At 33.3% G+C, this 23,685-nt stretch overlaps 1 protein-coding gene across 6 annotated transcripts in view; it reads left to right on the forward strand.

The window, feature by feature from the left end:
• Cbp53E (Calbindin 53E) overlaps positions 1–23,685 on the forward strand; it is a 155,397-nt gene that overhangs the window by 28,891 nt on the left and 102,821 nt on the right. For 5 of the 6 annotated variants that reach the window (XM_070107829.1, XM_070107830.1, XM_070107828.1 and 2 more), the window contains 5 exons: positions 3,783–4,076; positions 4,215–4,300; positions 5,341–5,430; positions 17,917–18,003; positions 21,773–21,913. In XM_070107829.1, the coding sequence (XP_069963930.1) occupies positions 3,899–4,076; positions 4,215–4,300; positions 5,341–5,430; positions 17,917–18,003; positions 21,773–21,913 (582 nt within the window). In that variant the 5' untranslated portion in view covers positions 3,783–3,898. Of the gene's footprint in view, positions 1–3,765; positions 4,077–4,214; positions 4,301–5,340; positions 5,431–17,916; positions 18,004–21,772; positions 21,914–23,685 lie in introns of all 6 variants that reach the window. The other variant, XM_070107831.1, reaches the window with a different exon arrangement.

Consider the following 23,685-nt stretch of genomic DNA (forward strand, 5'->3'; position numbering starts at 1 on the left):
ACCGTGAGACGGTTGGTATTGCAGATGGGCGTAATCGCACCACTGCCACGCCCTCAAAACGCCATTAATCAAAAACAAATAACTTGCCATAACTAAGCTCCGCAATAAGATACAAAACTGTTATTTGGTATACAGGATCACATTAGGGAGGGGCATCTGCAGTTAAAACTTTTTTTTAAAAAGTGGGCGTGGTCCCGCCTCTAATAGGTTTAATGTGCATATCTCCTAAACCGCTAATGCTATAATAACAAAATTCACTAGAAGCAAACGTTTTTAGCACTTCTATTGATGGTGTGAAAATAGTTGAAATCGGGTGGCAACTCCGCCCACTCCCCATATAACGGTACTGTTAAAAACTACTAAAAGCGCGATAAATCAAGCACTAAACACGTCAGAGACATTAAATTTTATATCTGAGATGGTATAAGATGACTTTATAGGAACCGCGTTCAAAATTAGACAGTGGGCGTGGCACAGCCCACTTTTAGGTGAAAACCCATATCTTGAGATCTGCTCAACCGATTTCAACCAAATTCGGTGCATAACGTTCTTTTCATGTTTCTATGTCATAGTGCGAAAATGGGCGAAATCGGACTACAACCACGCTTACTTCTCATGTAACACCATTTACAATTCCATCTGATTCTTTCACTTTCCACTATGCAAATCAAGTAACAATGATTATATCGGGGTAAAACTTTGCGTGAATAATGCAATTAAAGCATGCCACCTTGCGGCCAAAAATTGTCTAAATCGAACCAAAACTGTTTAAACCCCTAAGTACTAAATATGTGGACCCCAGTGCCTATAGTTGACCTTCTACCGAAAATATCAGTCAATCCACAAAGAAATCTCAAACGAGTATACCATTTGACTTTGCGAGAGTATAAAATGTTTGGTTACATCCGAACTTAGCCCTTCCTTACTTGTTTATAATTTGTTTTGACTTTTAACATAATTGAGTTCATAGTTGAATAAAAAAGAATTGGATAAAACTAGATACAGTGAGTTAAATTTTACTTAAATAGGTTCAGTGGGTTAGGAGTTTATACCGGATATTATTTCTTTCTTTTTGTTAGTGCTTTATAAAATTGCTTCCGGTTTTTAAAAACACGTTAGTCGGTTCATTCCGACTTTCTATTTAATGAAGTCTGGGTCAGTGTCAACGACGGTTTTCATTGTTGGTTCTTGGTTAGTAATTTGAAAAAATCTTAATCCTGGTGCAGGTTTTCAAACTGGTCTTGATGCAATATAAATATTTTTAGAAGGGAAAACAAGGTATATATGCCAGCAGACTAAATAATAATCGAAAATCTTAAATATATAGTCCGTTAAATTGGAGGGCCATATTTCAAAAAAAAGAGAAGAAATAAGAAAATTAACTTATACACGCTGTTTTTGGGACAGAAAGTTATTATTACACATTCAATGTTCCTTCGTTATTCCGATTAAATATTGTATATTCTTCGACTTTCCTACACTGCCATATAAATCCGATTAGTAAAAAAGTGTTCTCAATTTTTATTTAATAGAATTTCTTGTTTACTTTTTCTCTTAATACCATTTGTAAGCGTTATCGCATTAAATTTCCCAAATAAGGCCAACAATTGCTCGGATTAATTTCACACGATGTATTCCAACGTTTTTCTTCCTACTGCTTGCGATTTCAAAGTTAACCGCAATACACGAGACTCTATCAATGCCAATGCTTTATTGTGGCTTCAGTTTTTTCAACGACTCAGGTGTCATATTATGACAGTGAGTAGTTGCGTGAACACCAGAGCTGCCCTGAGAGTTGGGCGCGTTGATCAAGTTGCCTGAAATTTAAACGAAAACTGAAAAAACGAATCAGGGCTACTTCCACCAGTAAAAACGCTTGAATCAGCTGGGATTCCGAAAGTGCATGCTCTCTAATCCTATTTACGCAATTGCAAGTATACTTTAAGCGTGACGTTGCAGTGAGATTGCGAAAGTGATGATACAGAGCACTTTTTGTATTTTGCATTTCTGCTGTTTCGATTGTATGCGTTACACTCAGTCGGTGGCGCCAATCCGACGCTTCTACTTTTTTTCAATTGCTTGGTTTTATTGTTTATTTTTGTACCTTAACGTCGATTTATTCGAATTTTATCACTTACTCTGCTTTTGCACCACACTAACTGTCAACCTTACGACCTGCACATCTTTGCAACTGACAGAAGTGACAGCATATAAATGGTAGAGGCACTGTATTGCGCGCTGCAGGAATTTGGTTATGAGTTTTTTTGACAGCCGACGTATAAAATTAAGAGTTTTTGACAGTGCGGTTCAATATAAAATTTGGGAAAAATATAATGTTTAAGTCCCAAGTCCCATCTTTATACTCTTGCAATATGTTGCAACCGAGAGTATAATAGCTTTGTGCACCTAACGGTTTTTTTATTATATAAAGATATGTAGCTATATAGTATATATATATATAAATTATCAGGATGGCAACTAAAGTTGAATTCCGAGTGATTGTCTGTCTGTTCGTCCGCCCGTACAAGCGATAACTTGAGGCGAAATTAAAATATCTTAATGAAACTTTGCACATGTGCTCCTTGGCACCCAAGTAGTGTTGGTATTGCAGATGGGTGAAATTTGTCTATTGCCACGCCCACAAAGTGCCATTAATCGGAAACATATAAAGTGCCATAACTAAGCACTAAACTAAGAGACAAAACTGTAGATTGGTACAGAGGATCACAGTAGGAAGAGACACCTTTGGGCTACAATTTTGTGCGCGTGCCCTCGCCTGATAAATATATAAAGGACATGTCTTCCAAGCCGCTGAATCTAAATCAACCAAACTTGTAGAAAATAAGTATTTTTTGCATTTGTTGATTCTCGTATTGAAAATCGGAGAAAATATTTTTGTGGTGACATCATGCCCTTCTGCCGAAATGGGTAAAAACTGGTCAATACTATCCTTATCCACCATATACCTGGTTAAATGAGCTAAGCCTCCTCCTCGCGTATATACACCATTCAAACCGGGCACACATTAACACTACCCACCACATTTGAGAACACTCAAAGTATCTCACCTCACACGACGACACCACCACACCATCAAGCAACAAAAAGGACTGGATCATCGCGCCCACGCCATTATACACTACGTGGCGTCAACACCTTATTCAATACGAACGCCTGCGTGCTACGCCAATCGGATCTGTCAAAATTTTGGATCTATAAAATCAGGGTTATACATTCTCTAGTCCCCATATACCTAATATACGGATTTTCAAATATCCGCTTGACTTTATACCTTATATATTGGTTAACCTGGTAATTATATGTCGTAATACCAAAACTTGATAGAATCTGGTCAAAATATTACCTAGGTCCCATATATTATATCTTATATCAGAAAATTGATAAGATTTATAAGGATTTCAAACATCCTATTGGCATCCTATTGGATTTCAAAAATCCTATGATTTTTATTAGTCCAGAATGAAAGTGGAATTTCCTATCCCAAAGGATATTTTCCTCAAGAAACTATGTGAGTCTGCAATATATAATGTACATAAAAGTTAATAAGATACCAAATTTTGTTGTAATTCTTTTACGATTTCGTCGAAAAATGAATGTTGGGAGTTTTGCCAACACCTGAAGGTGATTGTTGCAAGTTGCGAGAATATAAAATGTTCGGTTACACCAGAAATTAGCCCTTCCTTGCTTGTTCATTCTTTTGTAAACAAATTAAATCTTTAACTCATATTATATTATATATACTAGTTTTTCTATATTTACAGATCTTTACTTTAAGAAAAGCTTAAAGAAAACCCCGTTACACCCGCAACTCACACCCCTAATCAAAGAAATAGTTATTTTTAGAACAGTAACAAGGTAATTACGCATATTCTAAGTTATGGAGTCACCCAGTGCAGCTACCGCTTCAGCTGCTGCCGCCGCAGCTGCCGCAAAGCGCGTACAAATCGAGAAGGCCCATAATTTCATGCGCCAATATCGTGATCCGGAATCGCGTGAATTGAAAAAATTGTCGGCTAATCAATTTATGGATGTGTGGGCACATTACGACAAAGATGGTGAGTATAGAAAAAATATTGCAATTGGTTGGTGTAACTAAATTAGAATGATTGATTCTAATATTATTTTATATATTTAATTCCATAAATATTTTAAAAAATTTTTTATTCATATTCTATGTTTTGTCATTCTTACAGGTAACGGTTACATTGAAGGCACAGAATTAGATGGCTTCCTGCGCGAATTTGTATCGAGTGCAAATGCCACTGATATTAGTCCAGAAGTAAGTTCACACATGAAAAGAGAGCTTAAATATTTATTAATTATTTTTGATCAATACATATTATTTTTCTTTATGAAAAACATTACAATCAAACTTTTATTTGATCTTTTCGGAATATGAGACCCTTGAATTGGACAATTTTTTGCACTTTCTTTCATATCACATTCTCAAATTCTTGTACGTTTCATGTACTCGGTGCACAAAAATATTTTTGATTATGTAATTTTTATTCATATCTAACCTTTTCTAAGGCATTTCTATTATGGATATACATATGATTACAGACATTAAAAAAACAGGTTTGGGCGACAAAAAAAGTCCTCCTGTGAACATAGTCTAATATGATAAAATGTTCGGTACGGCGCATTGTGGTTTCGTTGGTCCGATTAATATAAAATCAAATTTGAAAATATGCAGATTTTAAGTTTTGGTGAAAATTTGTGGAATAATACATATTAGAATTCAAACATTTGTTATTCGCCTTCGAAATTCATAATAATAATATTGTATTTAGAAATAATTAAAATTTTAGCACACTCTACTTAAAAATATTTTTTCTATAATACAACAAAAAGCTGCTATTACACTACACTAGTTCGCTCTAGAATATATTTCGCATAATTTAAAAAAATAATGCAGGCTTATACTACATATGTACATACTTGTATTTAAACATTTTTGCGCATAAAAATCTCGCTTATTTCCATAAATACAGCTTCAACTTGGAAATTGAGGCAAAAAAGTTATAATCGCAGAGCGGGAAATAAAAAGAAACTCTACCAATTCTCAAGCACTCAGCATTTTTTGCCAGTCAAGCATGTTGGCGGCGGAGAAGCCGGCGCTTTCACTGTGTTGCTTAACAGCATTGCCACTTTATCATACTTTAAGCCTGCATTGATTTCTATGGGCTTCACTGCGGCGCATACTTTCAAGTATCCTTTCTCAATACATACATACTTTCGGCTTTGTTATAACTGTTTAATGTATTTGGTGCACTTTTTCAACTTCTTTTCTCTTCTCTTATTTTTTTTCATTTTTAGGCTGTCACCGACACAATGCTTGAGGAGCTGAAATCTTGTTTCATGGAGGCTTACGATGATAATCAGGATGGCAAAATTGACATTAGAGAGGTAAGTGAAGTGGTGAAGCAGAAAATGTGAAGAACTGAAGTGAGTAAGCGTGGAATGAAGGTCTTTGAGATAGATAGCAAGAAGAAAGTTTAAAAAGACTGACAAAAAGTTAAAGAGCAAGAATTTGTACGAGTACATAATAAAGGTTGAAATTCGGGAACGGAAGGTGCCTTGCCACTTGTAAGCATATTTGCCTTCCCAATGCGGCTGAGAATTAAGTTACCTTTTTTCCAATTTATTTTACATATTAATCAAAGTCCCTCGGTTTTATTGTTTTTGAAAACAATTTTTTGTTTCGTTTAGCGTAATCACTTTGATGTCGCATGCAAATTTATTGTCGCTTTAATGTGTTTTCTCAGGAGTTTATCCATTTTTTGCTTAAGAAGTTGTAGCAATGAATTGATATAATTTTTGTGTTCATGTGTGTAAACATTTGAAACATGTTCTTCGCCTAAGCAACGAATAAGCCCAGCGGCCAAAAGACATGTATGCGTTGCTGACAGTTCGAAAATGTAGAACAAAATAGGTCTTAAAAGGCCGGACCGAAAATGTGTAACTGTAACAGTTCACTTATTAACAAATCAAAATTATACAATGCTACACAGTAATATCCTTCTATAGGTAATATATATGTACGCGGCGTTGTCATGTGCAAGCAAACCGGAAAAGGTTACTTATACGCCTAGTAGTGTTTGCAGTTTATTAAGCTTTAATGGATTAAATGAAGTGCGTACAAAGTAAATCAGAGACAACTGTATTTTTATGTGGGCTATATTTGTATTTTCTATTACTTATTTGCTTAAATATCCTCTCTGTGTTTATTTATCGGCCTACTGCGAAAAGTTTTTAGCAGTATTAGAGTTGCCATCCCAAGAAAAAAATAGAAAATAACATGAATTAATTTTTCTTTGAAGTAATTACTAAAATATATAAATATATTAGTTATAATATTAGGAAGATATATGTATTTTTTGTGGAATTAATTTAATTTTTTTTAATTCTTTTTTATTTAAATAGTATCTAATTTTTTGAAATAAACAAAATGTATTATTGAAATTTTCAGCAGCAAACTTCATTGAAAATAAAAAAACCAGACATTTATTTAAGCGTATATAAAAATGTATATTGATGTTTAACATCGGGTCTATTGCGCTTAAAAAGGTAAAACAAAAATTTATTGATTAATTTAAAAACTTTAATACTTTATGCATCTGTGTTGCTCAACCTAAATATATTTGATAAAATTATTTAATTTTTGATTACAAATAAACAATAAATTACAATTATTTAGATATAGTTTGCTTTTGTTATCGGTCTGGTATCGATATCTTTTCAAGTAAAAATATTGAATCTAAATAAAAGCGCTACCTGCACATCTATTACTGCTTACAGAAAAGTGTTATTTATAATTTATTTGTTTAGTGGGATTCTTGAAACTATTCTGAAAACTGTATTAAATTGATTTTCTAAGTTAAATACTATATTTGATAGTTAAGTGATTATCGGTATAGTTTAAAATGTCGATATAGGTACTATATATGTATTGTATTTGAAGAAGTCATATATGGCAATAAAATACTATTCAACAAAAGTGGCACCATTGATCGACCTTACTCTTCTCCAATTTGCATTACCATACTTTTTTTGCTGTTAAAGTATTTAGTTTTTGTAAATTTCAAAATTTTTTCCGCCCACTTCAATACACACAACCAATAATAAGCCATTATTGGACATACAACGCTCCATTTGCATTGCACACAAAAGCGTCCTGTTAAATCCTTTCATTGTTGTATTGACTAAAAGAAAGACGCTGAAATTATTTATTTATTTGATTTTCAATGGTTACCTTTTTGTGTACGTGATAACGAGTGAGTTGTGGATAATATATGCTACAGGATATATATGTGTTAAGTGCACACGATGCAAATATAAATAAATCCTTATCAAAATAAGCGTGTGACAAAAGGACAATGGAAGAGCCTTTCATAAAAAAATATCAATATGGTTTTTCCTTAACTTGTCACATTGGGTATAGCACTTTTATAGTTATATTTGCTCATTTAGAAAAGGGGTCCAAGTATTTCTCTAATTACGAATTTTCTTTAATGAGAACTTCTTATTCGACTAATTTTCCAACAGCTCGAGAATTTTCGATGATCACGATTCCCCAAAATCTACTTGTACAAGCAATTGCTATGCAAAGCTGGAAATAATTTTTTCTTTGGCTTTTATTCTTTGGAAAACAAATAATGTGAGTCTGTAAGGTGAACTTTTGGTCATCAAAAAGGATTTTTGTTTGAATTTCCCGCACGGAAATTTTTTCCAAGTCATGACATCATTGGCAAAGTATTTTAGGTTTAAGCCAATCCAACTATAGTACTCCTTTAATTTAGTTCTTCTATTTATCCAAGTATTTTGTAGCTTAAAAATTATTGTAGACATAGAGAGTATCAACATGAAATCTTGTTTAGTCTTAATATATATTGTTCTCAAATTTGTTTGGTATTACGAGTACAAACCTTTATTTCATATTAGAGAGATATTACTGAAGTTATCTAAATTTAATTTTAAAATCTGCTGATAATTGAAATCTGGTCAGTAGCAACTTTGTATTTCTAAACCTACAATGTTAATACTCAATAAGTTTGTTCAAGCTTTATGTAGCATTAAATGTGCTCATTATTTTGCCGGTACTTTATTTAGAAAGATTAGTCAGTCGTCAGTTCATTGGAATCCACATTTTTCTCCCCCTAGAACTTTTGCTACTCGGACTTTATGATAGTCAGGTAAAGAATTTAGTTCTATTAGATTCGAAAAATTTTGCCAGCTAAACTCATAAATGTTATGAACGTAAGTATCTAGGTCTCTTTTTGCATTTTTAAATTTTATATTCTATCTTGTTGAAACTATCAGCAAGTCACAGCATATCTCTCTAGAACTTTCGTACACCGTTTCTGTCTGTTAACATTTCCACACCTACGTAACTACTGACTTAAAAAAGTACAATACAATTATGTAGTTCAAAAGGTTTAATCAGTGGTTAATCAAACGGGGAATACTATATATAAAACAATAAATAAAAGTTTAGAATTACTCAACTTACGCGACTTGATTATACCAATTTTTAACAAGTATCTTCCAACTCACTCTAAAATAAATTTCATAATATAAAATTTCGCCTTTGAATTTGGTAAACGTGAGTCAAATATCAAAATATATTGGACTAAATTAATTTAGGGCCAAGGCACCAGAGCAGCAGACCATGTTAACACAACCAAAACGCACTAAATCAAAATAGTTACAAGAAAAACAACAAATAAAGCAACGCAACAGAAAATCTTCGCGCGTACAGTGTGCCAAGAAAGTGTATGACAAACAAGATGTCAAAGTGACAGCTGCATACAAAATGCATTGTGTTGACTGCCAGACTGACGGGCGAACAAAGAAATAAATCGCGCTGCTGCCAACGAAAAAACAACGTGGATGAGGGGGAATATAAAACCGATGTAGAGAACAAGAAAATGGTTTAGGAGCGATAAAAAGCGTGTTGCTTACAAACTTTGTTGCTTTATTTGTATTTCGGTGGCAGCAACAAGTCTGCTAACAAAATACTACAGCTTAGTGCCGAAGTTGTATGAAATCGGTCCACGATTTGATTGAGTTTTATATATAATACTATAATAGTGTGTTATTTATATTGATAGAATTGGAAACATGTTCTCGAGTATACCTGATTAATGTCGAAATTCAATGCAATCAGTCAAGACCTTTATCTAGTCTCCACGCAGTGTTTGTGATATAACGAAATTAAGTGGACAAGCTTTCTTAAAAATAATGCCAAAAGCCCAAATCCCTATAAATATGATTTCCGATTATATGGTTGACTTCTTCCTCATACATATACCTCATGTATCCCATTTGAGATGCTTAAGGCAAGTCGAAAGTTTTCGAAATATTATAAATTAAGAAAATTAAAACTTGAATGTTTTTTTTAACATCTAATTCTCAAAATTTTAAAAATTTATATTGTATATCTCAAAAAATCGCTCCTAAAAAGTGTGTTGCGGCGTTTGGGACACCCTAATGTATATACAAATTTATTTTAACTACACTTTTATGAATGTGCGAGCATCATTGCGTGAGCCCATGCAATTGTTCGCCCGCTCTGAACCTGCTTTTTGACTTTTCTGCGCCATTCATTACTCAACAGTTTGTTGTTGCGTCTATTCTGCCTCCCTTCGCCTAACTTTATTTTGTTTTTCTCTCTCGGCTGCGCGCAGCTGCACGCACACACTTGTGGTTGTGGTTGCGGTTGTAGCTTGTGGTTGTTGTGCCACAGTTGCCACATATATCTTTGACGCATTACCCGTGTCACTTTTAATTAGTGCGCCTTCGAGCTCGAGTGTGTGTGTGTCTGTTCGTCAGACGGTGATGAACAGTAATGAGGTGAATATGATTTTATTTATTGCATTGATTTGATGCGTAGATTTTAAATGAAAATTTCACAAACAATGTGAATTAGAATTTTTCGTTGACACGAGTAGAAAACAAATTTTTGTGTGTCAACGCACCTTGCCACGCATTTCATACTTGTTGTATCTAAGTTGCCACCACTGCTAATTATAAATTGTTAGTAAAGTTACATAATTATAGAAATAATAACGTCTATGATATTATTGGTCTTTTTCTTTAATATGTGGTGTGCGTCTTTGATAACATAGCGTATGAGTATAGCGGATTCTGCAAAGATAAATGGTTCTCGTAAGCAGCTGTTGTTAAATTTTTTTGCATTAGAAAAAATTTTAGCTCAGCTCGGTTCTTGCTGAAATAATATTACTGTCAGAAATTATGGTTTTTATTACTATTTGTATATTAGGCTTAGTTAAATGTCAAATTATGGTTGTTATTTTATTTTATATTAGACTCAGTTAAGTGTCGAATCGCTAGATGATAACCATGTATTTAACCTAGACGATTTCTGCACCATAAATTCTTTCGGAATTAAGTTCTATCTATCCTTAAGCACATCTCTACTTTCACGTCTCATAGAGAGTAAATAATTTACTCATCATCTTCTTGTTATTATTTCGAGGACTTTTTTTTGTCAGTTTCTGACTTCATATTATTTGTGATATTTGAATAAGCTTTAAAGCCATAAATCAGTAGTTAAATTACCTCAAATCGCTACGTTGAGGTGGCTAATTAATATTACTGAATATTGGGTGAAAAACATTGAACACGACCTTTAAGCATAGCGCACTATATTGTTCACACTAAAAATCGGGTTAGTCCATGTTCTCCATCAATTATCTATTTGCTGATTGTTCATTCACTTAGTTTTCCTCGAAACATTTTTTCAGAAAAATGGGGCAACAATGCTATTATCCCAAAATCCGAAAAAATGTTAAAATGCATTACTCTTTGATGAAGGGTAGAAGGGTTTCTGAATTTATGAGCTGATAGTTTTGACGTCGATATCAATGTGTTTTTGGGCCGATACAGTTTGACTAAAACTAATAAATTAGTTTTATTATTTTCATACATTTTGGAAGCAAGAGGTATTGTGTTTCGTTCCACAGTTATAAAATATTGACTAAATATTATACGTAAATATATTTTTCGTAAAATTAGAAAATAGGTTTGTTTAATTATGCACGAAATTATTCACATATTAGCAGTTCGCAAATTTCAAAGTAATCTTCCGCTCTTGATAATGGAATATGTAATCTCAACATATTCGTTATTTTCTGAAGAAAATGTTTATACTGGAATGTTGCCTCTTTAATATTATATACGACTTTCATAAATTTTCTTTGAAGACGCTTCGTCGAATTTTAAAGAAACTTCTCGTATACAGTATATCGTTTGACAGTAAACAGTATTTTTGGACTTTTGGATACACTTTTCTAGTAGAAATAAAAAAAGCAAAAATATTAAATTTTCCCGTAGCTAGCTTAGTTCTTACTTCTCGCTTTGTGCTTCAACTATCTTTACATTATTCATAAAGGACTCGCTTGGCGATTAAATTTTATTACACGTTTTTCAAACTAAATAAGTTACTACAAAATTGCAATCTACAACAAAGCAGCAAAGCAGTTGCCCTTCGTTGCACTTACACACTGAAAAAATAACAGTGTTGTGTATAACTTCAAGTTAACCCTGACCATCGTGGCGACATGCCTTAGTTTCGTTCTGTTTCCATTAATTTATTTGCTTCAGTTTTCGCTTCAAAATGGCCAATAACAGCAGTTCCAAAATTTATACCCATGTACCAAGTTGCATAGGGAAATTATAATTTGGGTTACCCAAAGTATGAAAGAATTTAGATAAATATAGATTTATAGAAATCAAAATACATTTGGATGGATCTAATGTTATTCGAGAAAATAAAAGCAGTGATATTATATTTCCAAATAAAAGGCTTTTTCATAAAATATTTAGGTTAGCTTTACATATAATAGTTAATATATATTATCCATAATCGATAGATAAAAGCACAGAAATATATATGGTCTGGACAATTTGAAAAGCTTTAAGTCTGGGATGGAGGTTTTAGAAATTTGTGTGGTGTATTTTAACTGGATCTTATCAAGAAAATCTCTTGGCGCTATTCAATTTGATTTCCGAATCATTTTTAAAATAATTAAATAATAGAAATTTCAAAACTGTCTTTAACTGAAGATTACAAAAGAAAATATAAATTTTCGTTCACTAATGTATGTTACAGCGATAAAATATTTCGACAAATCTTTATCTGTTTTTAGATATTTTTAGTCTTTGTAGATTTTTAAAATAGATTCATTTAATTAAATTATGGTTCGATAGGAAAACTGTAAATATTTCTGACGTCAAATACGAAGAAAATTTTTGAACATTCAAAAACGCAAAGTCTACGTAAGCTGAAGTAAAAGAGTGTTGTAATTGTATTGAAATTTGTACTATTGGGAATGAATCCACAGCTACCATCGCATCAATTTTAAATAAACACTATCGAATGCATATCGTTTTTCTTCTAGTTTCCTTGCACGGTTTATGTTAAAACAACTTTAAAACTATAACTTAACCCGCGTGACCTTATTTTTTTTTCAGTTAGTTTAAAAAAAAAATACATTTACTGTTATCCAAAATTTACTTCACAATCGACAATAATGTTTGATAACACCAAAGAAATACGCTTCAACCGACTAATGTTCTGCCTTGGTTACGGTTTTTGGGAAACTTCATTTGACAGCCAATGTGTTGCATTTTAAAATTCCATCATGCGAAACTTTAGCTGTAAGCAGCTGTAAGTTGGCTGTCAGCCGGCTTTGTTGTAACGCTTGGCGTTACTAAATGCAGAAAAATGCAAATTATTGTTTCTTTTTCCACCCTTCCAAGTGGATCTTCTTCTTGTGTAACTTTTTTAAACTTGGCAGCTTCCTAGTGTGCACCCTAAATACTTTTTTCATTACCGCTGCCGCACTTTTCGCAACTTACTGCTTACTTCAACACACACAAGGCAATTCAACTCCCCGCTGTCCGCTTGGTACCCTTTCGCTATTGTAGGGCTCAATGAGAAAAATTGTTTGCAACGCCACTTCGTGCATTTCATATCCTGTTTTGGCCTTGAGTGCATCACATTGCGCCAGCTCAGCTGCATGCTAGCATCCTTACGACTGACTTCTGTTTTCACAGCCACTTTCTTGGGGGCAAATTTTCAAAGTTTGACAATATGTTGACGTATTTCCGCTAAATGCGCGGCTGCTGTGACGTTGCGGTTTCCTGTCGAAAGTTGTCACCCCGATTAAAATGCATATGCAAATTTTTTACCACGCACATTTTCAAGCACTCACGTATAAGGTATGTATAGAGACCGCTGAGTAGCACAGGGAAGCAGTGTTAACTGCGCAATTTTGCTTTCGACTTCTCTTTAACTTTGGCGAAATTTGAATATTCTTCCGCTGTCATTTGAAATTGAATTATGTTTAAGATTCTGCGCTCGTTGGCTGCCTGTGGTAATCATTAACCACAGTGAAATTGGTAATGAGAGTGGTAGTTTAATTTTTTGTTAGATTAGTACGAGAAATAATGGAAAAAAATGTACATTGAATTTTTAATCGCAAATGCAGGGGGAAAATACAAGTTTAAATACATGTTAAAAGAAATTATTTCACTTTTGTGATTTTTGTTTTACCAAGTGCGAATAAGGGTAGCAGTTATTATATAATATAAAAATAGACAATTCAAATATATACTTATACTGAACACACAGTTAAATAAAAAAATTGCAGCTGGTAACATAAGGTGTTTTTTTAGATGTATGTTTTTCAAGAAGAAATAAAACGCATATACTTTATGTTATGGCCAAGAATTTAGCTTTACTATTAAGTTAAGTGTTTGCCATTATGCTTTAAAAATGATTTCGGGCAGGTGACCGGCGTGACTGACTCGAATAAATTCCAGCCTAGAGGCCTAATTTTCGACCACTTTTTGCGGCAATTGAGGTCGTATGTCAGCAGTAACGCACGGAATGCTCTCCTCCAAGGCGTCAATCTATCAGGCTTATATGCGTAGGTAAACGACTTCTCGTAACCCTACAAAAATCGTCAAGCGGTTTTAAATCGCATGATTTAAGAGACCTAAATTGATTATTTCGTTGGCTGTATGGTTAGTGTAGTTTTGTTGGAACCAAAGGTCGTTTACATCAACATCCTCCTATTCAGGCACGAAAAAGTCATTAAAAGCATTGACTGTAACACTATAACCGATTTCATTTTTGGAGAAATATGGACCAATATTCTCTCTGCAAATATATCACATCAGACAGAGGCTTTATGAGGATATAACAGCCGAGGCGCCTGATGGTCGTTCTAGCACGAGTTGGATTTAGCGTCTTCGGTAAGCAATCTACGGCGACTCTGAGGATGCGGATTATCCACTCGAGTAAACGGAGCGCGAATGCGATTCACGGTTGCTCGATTTACCGACTCTGTTGGAATATTCTAAAAGAATAAGATAGAATTTAAAAGTTTGTTATATGGAAATTAGGCGTGGTTTTTATCTGATTTCGCCCATTTTTATATTGTGTAATAAGAATGTTTGAGGAATATCACATGTCAGATTAAGTCAAGTAATTCCGGAGATATAATATTAAGTATTTCAGCTAAAGGTGGCCGGTGCCACGTCCATTGTACAATTCTTATAGCTTTTCCTTTAAAGCCCTTCCATTGTGAGGTTTAATGGCTTTGCCGCATTTATCATCTGATTTCACCCATTTTCACAGTGTATGAAGAGGTACCAAAAGGAATTTTTATCAGTAAGTTTTTAAGATATGTACATTAAACCAATTAGGAGCGGGGCAATGCCAACTTAAAAAAAAATTGTAGCTCAAATATGCCCCTGACTAATGCCATTTCCTGCACCAAATTACGGTTTTGTATTTTAATTAGTTGCTCAGTTATGGCATTTTATATGTTTTCGTTTAATGGCGTTTTGTGGTCGTGGCAGTGGTTCAATTACGTCGATATGCAATACCGACCTCTTTGGTGCCATGGAACATGTGTACCAAGTTTTATTAATATATCTTTATTTTACTCAAGTTATCGCTTGCACAGACAGACAGGCATGGTATTATGGGAGGAACTGAAGGAAGATTATGCAAAAAAAATCATTTCTCCTTGTTAAATATTTGTTGAATTTTCTTCGGTACTAAAAAACATGATGTCTTCTTTATAAGGTTGGAAAATAAAAGCTGGCCGAGTGTTCCATTGCCTGGGTAGTGCTTGCAACTGATTTTTACTTTAGAAAGAAGCCTTAAAACTTATAATTTAAGATTATGCTACAAACTTAATTATTTTATTTACCATATATTTCAATGTAACTAATGCGAATGCCAACAAGAGCAATAATAAAAATTTTGTCTTTACACACATGCATGCCCGTTGTATAATGGAAACTCCGCATTTAGATACAACAGCACAAGTCACAAGCACACAAACAAAACTATGTGTGGAATTATATTCTATGAATTTTTCACTTTCCGTTGTGGCAGTTTCGCCTCTGAGCAATTTACACTACCGACGACTGTTTAACGCCTCAAAATATGCAAGCCAGGAAAATGTGGGTAATTCTAATTGCAGGAATTTAAGCAATTATAGCTATGAGCTTAAAAATTTATATGCTTTTTAGTGGAAAAGATTACCAGTTAGTTTTTTACGTTCTTCTTGAGTGTGCAGCGTATGCAGCTGCGGTTAGTACTTATAGCTGGGGTTAATTTTCTGTTGGAGGTATAAAATTTGTGATGGTGTTACTGTTGTTGTTATAGGTTTCGCAAATTGAAATTAGTATGGCACTGGATTGATCCATTTAAGCAATTACAATTGACTGCATTTCCTCGTTGATAGTTGGTATAGTTTGAGTCAAAGTATGAAGAGTTCGAAAAACCAATTAACTCCGCACAAAATTTCCCATCTTAAGTTAATTGCAAGAAATACAATTTTCTCGAATATGTAAATACCAAACGAGACATAGAAATTATTTGTGAGATTTTCATTGCATTTTAATTAATAATGATTACCTTGTGCTTTCATGACATAACATAATAGTAGGTTGCCTAAAATCAAATAATTTAATTTGTAATTTTAAGATAAGAGTGAAGCTGATGATGACACGGAGTAATTGATGATTATTTTAGTAAATTTGTATAAGCTGCAAAAATTCTATGTCACTATATCCGTAAACACTCTCCGTAATGAGTGCTGTGGAGAAAGGGCAGACAGTAAAATTTTTGCTCTAATATACATACTGATCCGCCAAGCAGAACAGCAAATTGCTTCGAAACAATTACGTATACATTTAGTGAGAAGTTTGATTTTTATCCTTTTAATAACCGAAATATGAAGTTAATTCGAATTTAATGAACTTTTCTTAAATTTTCAGGCTGGTTTTATGGAAAAAATATTTTATGATTTCGGGCAATGTGCTTGCTTTTTTCAAGACTTTTAAAGGCCTACCACTAGGGACTAGTTTGCGTATATACAGACAGACGGACATGGCCAAATTGACTCAGTTCGTCACGTTACTCATTTCTATATAAATTTTGAAGGGTTTCTTTCTTTCTTCTGGGTGTTATAAGCTTCGTGGCGAACTTAATATACCAGTTCAGGGTATAGAAACATCTTTTAGCATTAAATTAATATAAATATAATATGTTTTAGCATTAAATTAATATAAAAGTTTCAATTTCAACCTGACGTTTATAACTGCAAGTTTTTTTTATAAATTGGTCTGGTGGTATAATTTACCTTATAAATTAATTTCAATAACTGTTACTAGCCTCAGCGATCCATTTTCAAACTTCTTTCTGTTAAATAATAACGACTGTTGTTGTCACATGGTTCGCAGAGATGGCCAACATATTCCATAGCTTCCCCACTTTTTTGCCTGGAAAACTCTACCTCGATCAATGATAACCTAGAGCTCGTTTAGAATGAATAAATCCAAAAGGGCTCAAAAATGTCATAAAAAAGATAATAAAATTAATATTGTGCATTAATTTGTTGGTTACTTCGATATAAAGCAACCTATATTTTGCTGTATGATATGTTATGGCGTTGGTGGAAAAATGAATTTAATTAACTTGATTAAAAGGGAAAAGTTATTCGTAGTTATCAAATCGAAAATAATCTATTTTAATCTGAGAGACTTTATTTCCGTGTAAGAAATTTTTAAGGTTATGGTTTATTATTGACTTATCAGCTAACTCAGATAACATAGTTATGGAATGTAAAATCTTTGTAATTTTTTTGCGGTATTAGTAGGTAAAGTCTATAAGGAAATATACAACTCTATGAACTATGAAAATTATTAGTGTTATTAAGAAGTTTTTTAAAATGAAAGCCAATATTGAAATAAGTTTAATACTTTGTACTAGTTATTTTATGTGTATTAAAAAGCGCTTACTTTAAACGTTTTTGGCGCTTGAGTCACCCTAAATCACGTTCGATTGCACCTTGAGCGTTCAATTTTAACGTCCTCCAATATTACCGTAAACATCTGACAGGCTCATATTAAAATACACCAGTATGCATGAGAAACTGCAGCACTCTAATGCTGACGATGACAATTTTCTTTCTGCAATTTTGCCGCCAACAAATTGCAGTGCTGACTGCGAATTCAATTTGATTACGAATTTGGTTGCGCTTGAGAAGAATTTCTTAGATTTTTCTGCAACATTACATTTTCATTAAGCCCAAGTTAAGTGTAGTGGAGATGGAGAGAAATCAAGAGGAAATATTAAAAAGTAGATATAGTGAAAGAGGCAAGAATTAATAAAAGAAAATCGGTAAAAAAGTTGTAAAAATAAAAGTAAACAGGGAAGAAAGAAGCCAGTAGAATAAGTTTGGGTTAAGATTTTTTGTTTTTATACTTCTTACTTACACGCTCTGCGTTTTACCAATTTTTGGTATTTTCTGCGTTTTTTAAATTTCTTTCCTTTTATCTTTGCAGCTTGCTCAACTTTTACCAATGGAGGAGAATTTCCTTTTGCTCTTTCGTTTCGATAATCCACTGGAATCCAGTGTTGAATTTATGAAGGTAAGTCGCTCAAAGCAATTAACACTCATTGCAAAATATTTGTTAAATACACAGAATGGAAATCAAAGTAAGGCAACATGTAGAAAAAAGGTTTGGGGAAACGTATAGACGTTTACACATATCACTGTATATATTGTAAGCAAGCCTTACATTCATTGAGTATTCTCTTACAGCCAGCTTTTCTGCGCACACACTTTCATTTTCAGCACTGTGCAACCACATGAGTTTCCTAAAGTTTATTTTGTGCTCTAAACGTGCTGATGTATATGTGAACCTTTTCTGCTTTAAATTACTTTTTTACTTTGCACTTTTGTATGTAGCTTATATTTTTCATTCGCCTTTTCCCTTATCACCAAAGGGTCTTACGTTATTCATACGCCTTGTTGCACCTTTTGCAATCAATTTCTGGTCGCAAGTTACTAACTTTACACAAACGCATAGAAAATGTTTGCTTTAGTCATTAGTTGTAAGAGATTAATTCGGTAAGTAGACAAATTTACCAATGTAAGCTAATGTCATGGGAGATTGGCAGTAAAATTAAAACTTTGTGAGAAAGTTGGCTTTCCTTATTTTTTCTAATTTAATGCTTCAAATGCGCATCCTGTAATAGTAAGTAACTGTAAACATATGTTAGTGTATTTGGCTTCACTGTGTATTACACATTGATGGCTTGAGATCTATCTAACTTCAGTGAGACGATAGTGTTGAAAGACCAGCTAGAAATCGTTATTCAAACTAATTATAGATCTAAATAACATTATTTGATCTGTATACCATAAGTTAGCTCCTAAATTGTGATCGACCGATAACATAACCTAGGGTATCATTAATACCAGTAAGACATGTACGCCGAAGTCACTCAGAATGATCTCTCTAAAAAATTCTAAGGATAGCCGATTTCTTAAGTAAAGCTTTAATGACAAAACATTTGGCAAGTATTTTGGTTTGTACTTAAAAAATTTCATTATATTTGATAGCCGAAAAGTGTTAATTTAAAGATCTGTTATACATTTGTTTACACTTAGATTTTAATTGCAAGTTCTGTGAGTAAATGTTAAGTTCTCTGTTAGTTAGAGTTGAAAATATTGGATAATAATATAGGCGATTCCGACAAATGAGCCGCTTCTTGGCGATTTGTGCAGAGCGATATCTCAAAAACTGAGAGATTAGTTCGCTTATATACATACATATGTACGCTCGTCACGCTGATCATTTACATATACATATATATATATATTATAAGGTCTCCGACGTTTCCTTCTGGGTGTTACAAACTTGATATATCCCGTTCAGGATATAAATATATAGATTAGTGGTAACTAGAGCCCAAATGTTTAAATTTGGTTACATATTTACGTACACAACGCTGGAGACCCTATAAAATATATATATAAATAATCAGCATGATGAGCTGAGTTGATTTAGCCATGTCCGTCTGTCCGTCCGTCCGTCCGTCTATATATATGCAAACTAGTCCCTCAGTTTTTAAGCTATCGATCTGAAATTTTGTACCTGCACTTTTATCACTCTCACAGCTGCTCATTTGTCGCAACGCCCGATATCGGACCACTATATCGGAGACTATAGCATATAACTGCTATACAAACTGAACGATCGGAATCAAGTGCTTGTATGGAAAAATCTTTCGTTTGACGAGATATCTTCACGAAGTTTGGCACATAATATTATTTAAAGCAATAGTGCAAGCTCCGAAGAAATTGTACAGATCGGATGACTATAACATATAGCTGCCATATTATGCTTGTATGAAAAACTTTTTCATTTGACGAGGTATCTTGACGAAATTTAGCATGAGTCATTTTCTAAAGCAAGAATATACTCTCTGAAAAATTGTTTAGATCGGATCGCTATGTCATATAGCTATCATATAAACTGAACGATCGGAGTAAAGTGCCTGTATGGAAAAATATTTTATTTTTTATTGCCGATTCACGAAATTAGATCTGACTCAATTTATTGGAAGGAACCTTTGTATCTGTGAAGGGTATTATAGCTTCGGTTAACGTTTTTGATCGTTTTAGTCTTAATATTGATACCATGGTCTTGAAAGCAAAAGGTGTTCTCAGTTTTGTTAAACGTTGGTCTAAAGAATTTAGAGATCCGTGTATTTCTAAAACACTTTTTACAACTTCGGTTAGAACTATATTGGAATTTGGCTTTGTTGTATGGTAGCCTAGTTAACAAATTGATTCTGACAATTCAGAGTCTTTTTAAAAACAACTTTTACTTTTTGCTTTAGGGCAGTTCCGATGGGATATAAGGTTAAGTCTTCCTCAATACACTAGTCGTTTAAAACTTATAAAACTACCTATACTTACTAGTCGTAGGGAAATGCTTGGCATAATATTCTTTGTGAAAATCCTGAATGGACATTTTGGAGTTCTTTCCCTCTGTCTGCAGATAAATTTTATATTCCGGTTCGCTTGTTGAGGCAGTTTAGACCTTACTGTTAAATTTTTTTAAATCAAATTTTGAACAAAACAAGCCTTTCCGCCGCATATTTCATGATTATAATTTTGATTCCTTCACATTTGATTTATATGATTCATTTTTCAAAATTAGAAAAACTATATTGCTTTCTCTTAATAAATAAAAACGTAACAATTTGTTATAACTAATTTTAAAATCTTAGCTGACGAAATTATTATTTCTGTAGATGAGCAGTATTAGTTTTAAATCTTAGCTAAAGAGAAATAAGTATATGGGACAGTTCCATGTTTGGCGCGATTAGTTTCAGATCGGTTTCAAATTTATTAACCGGATACGTCTTTGTTTATTTATATCAAAGGAGGAAATCAGTTTTTACACAGAAATGCCACGCGGTACAAAACTCACTACTGAGGAGCAGTCCCAAATACTGGCATTCAAAGAAACTGGAATGTCCATACGAAAAATTGCAACGAGAATGAAAAGAAATAAGAAACGATTGAATTTTTTATGAATTCCTAAATTTCAATCACTCCTTACTGATCATTTCGTGGACACACAATGAAAACATTTGTTATTTATAAATATGTATGTATTTCACTTAAATATTGCCAAACAATCAATTAATTGTCACGACAATGATATTGATAAAAAATATAATTCTACTTGACATTGATTCAAATAAATGACGTTAATTAAGAAAAACGACAGGCAAGTAACTGACCAAATAAAACATTCGCACAAAAGAGGCATGACAGCAAATAGGCTGGCTAAAATATTGCGGGCAGAGGATGCGCAATATTTCGTGCAACTTTTGCGAAATTAATGCATATCAAATTGTCCGGAAACGAATTGCGCAATTAAATACATAACAAAATAGTAAATAGATATGCGAAACGTTTTATGGAGCAGGAAAATGTGAAAGCAATTGCCGAACAAACAAAAAACGCTGAGTGATAGACAGAATGAAGAATGATATTGAATGATAAAGGAGTAGCTGAGTGGAAACAAAAATCTTAAAAAAATTTTCTACCAAAAACTTTATATTAAATTTCCGCCAAACTTTTGCTTTAAAATTTTCTTTGCTACAGCATACTACCTAACCTTATCGTATGCGTCTACTTCTTATCTTGTAAGTCCATTCATTTGCCCCAACATTTTTCATTGCATGTTCACAAAGCCTCTTTATCACGAACGCTAAGCTTATGCTTTACTATTAATTTTCATAGTTGTTGTTGTTGTTTAGATTGTTATGTAATTTGTTTTGCCTATCATTCACTTTTTGCTTATTATTTGTTTGTCTTTTTGATGTGTTTTGCAGATTTGGCGTGAATATGACACTGATAATTCTGGCTACATTGAAGCTGATGAGCTGAAAAACTTTTTACGCGATTTGCTCAAGGAAGCCAAGAAAATTAATGATGTCTCTGAGGATAAATTAATTGAATACACCGATACGATGGTGAGTTTTTGAAAAAATATGAATAATGATGAAACGATAACGAGCGTCGATGTATGTAGATACATATGTATATCACGAAAAATTATTAAAGGATTTGTATTGTTTCATTCGCGCGGTAAATTGTTTGCTATTTTTTCAATGTGTTTAAGTAGATGTCGTATTGGTATACTTTCTATCAACTTTAAAACTTGCTTATAAACTAACTTATAAATATGGCAGTTGATCTTGAAGAACGAATATTTGTATGGTATGATATTAAAGTAGATGTCTTCATATTTCATACATATAATGAATAGTGCTATTTAATCTGATTTTTAACGGTGTTAATGACGCCTCTGGTGTAAAATAAATAGTATTATTTTAGACATGTAGTTTTTAAGAAGAAATCAAATAAACATTATTTAATGTTACGCCCAAGAATTTAGCTTTATTAGAAAAATAAGAGTTTGCCATTTTGTTTTTAAAATGATTCCGAGGAAGTGATCGCCGCGGATAGCTCAAATAAATTCCAGTCGTGAGGCCTAATTTTCTACCACTTTTTTGCAGCAATAGGAACCGTATGTCATCAATGACGCGCCAAATACTTTCTTTCAAGGCGTCACTCATCTCGGGCTTATCGGCGTAGACTTCACGTAACCCTACAAAAAATAGTTCAGCGATCTTGAAGACCATGCCAAGCCCACGACGCTTGATAATGCACTCACCAAAAGTTTTCTTGAATAAATTTATTGATCATGATCCTATATGAATGATACTTGTCTCAAAATCCCAATTAACGGGGGTAAAGTTCTGTTTTTGAACCAAAATAAATGTATTAAATAAGTATTCTAAAAGTAATAATAATAATAACGAGCAATACTTAGTAGCCTATTCAATACAGTGCATTTATTCCTCATTAATGGCTACAACTTTTGGTAAAAACTTTGATTAGATCACTTCAAAATATACTTAGGAGCGAAGTAAAGACGCTATGTAACTTGATAAAATACCAAAAGCAATATGAAATCTGAGTGACGCTGATCCATTGAAAAACCATACCAGACCATATTTCTTGATCAGAAAATTTGAAAATCGTTATATTATAGCGGTCTTGAACTCTTTCAACTTATTATTAAACATTTTTAAAGAAAATCCTAGCTGTCTTTAAAACACACACAGAAAAGCGATATTGGGATCAGACCCTGCATATTACTTCATGGTACTGTGCGACGTCTATGCCGTAGGTTCTCACGAAATACTTGTAGGTTTAATCGTCATACATAAAAGGAGTTCGGTCAAGTTGTAGAGGCATGCCAGCTTAATTAGTCACACCTTGGAAAGTGGCGAATCGAATTATCAACTGGAACAAACAAATGTACACGTTATAGTACATAAGTGCTGTCTTGTATCGTTATGTTATTGAGAGAAGAACAAAGAAGTGATGGAAAAGTACGCACAATTGTGCATTTTTCCGCACCTTCAACTCTAGTCAGCACTAATTGATTAAAACCAAAATTTAGGCAAATCTCTTTGTAGTAAAATGTTTATTTTCCAGGTAAAGCAAACGAAATTTAAATACACAGGAGTTTCGGTAAGAATTGTCAATTGGGCCTTGGGAAACTCATAAAACTTTAGCATAAATCTATGGTAGCGTTGTTAGGTAATTAACCATTGATTTAACGGTGCGCCTTTTTAGCACCATGAATACGTAAATATATTATGGAGTAAATTTGATGTTACTAATTATTAAGTCTGGGTGACTTATTTGTTAATTTTTGTCCACACATAAGTAG

Source organism: Bactrocera oleae, chromosome 4 (genome assembly GCF_042242935.1).
Source record: "Bactrocera oleae isolate idBacOlea1 chromosome 4, idBacOlea1, whole genome shotgun sequence".
Taxonomy (NCBI): Eukaryota; Metazoa; Arthropoda; class Insecta; order Diptera; family Tephritidae; genus Bactrocera; species Bactrocera oleae.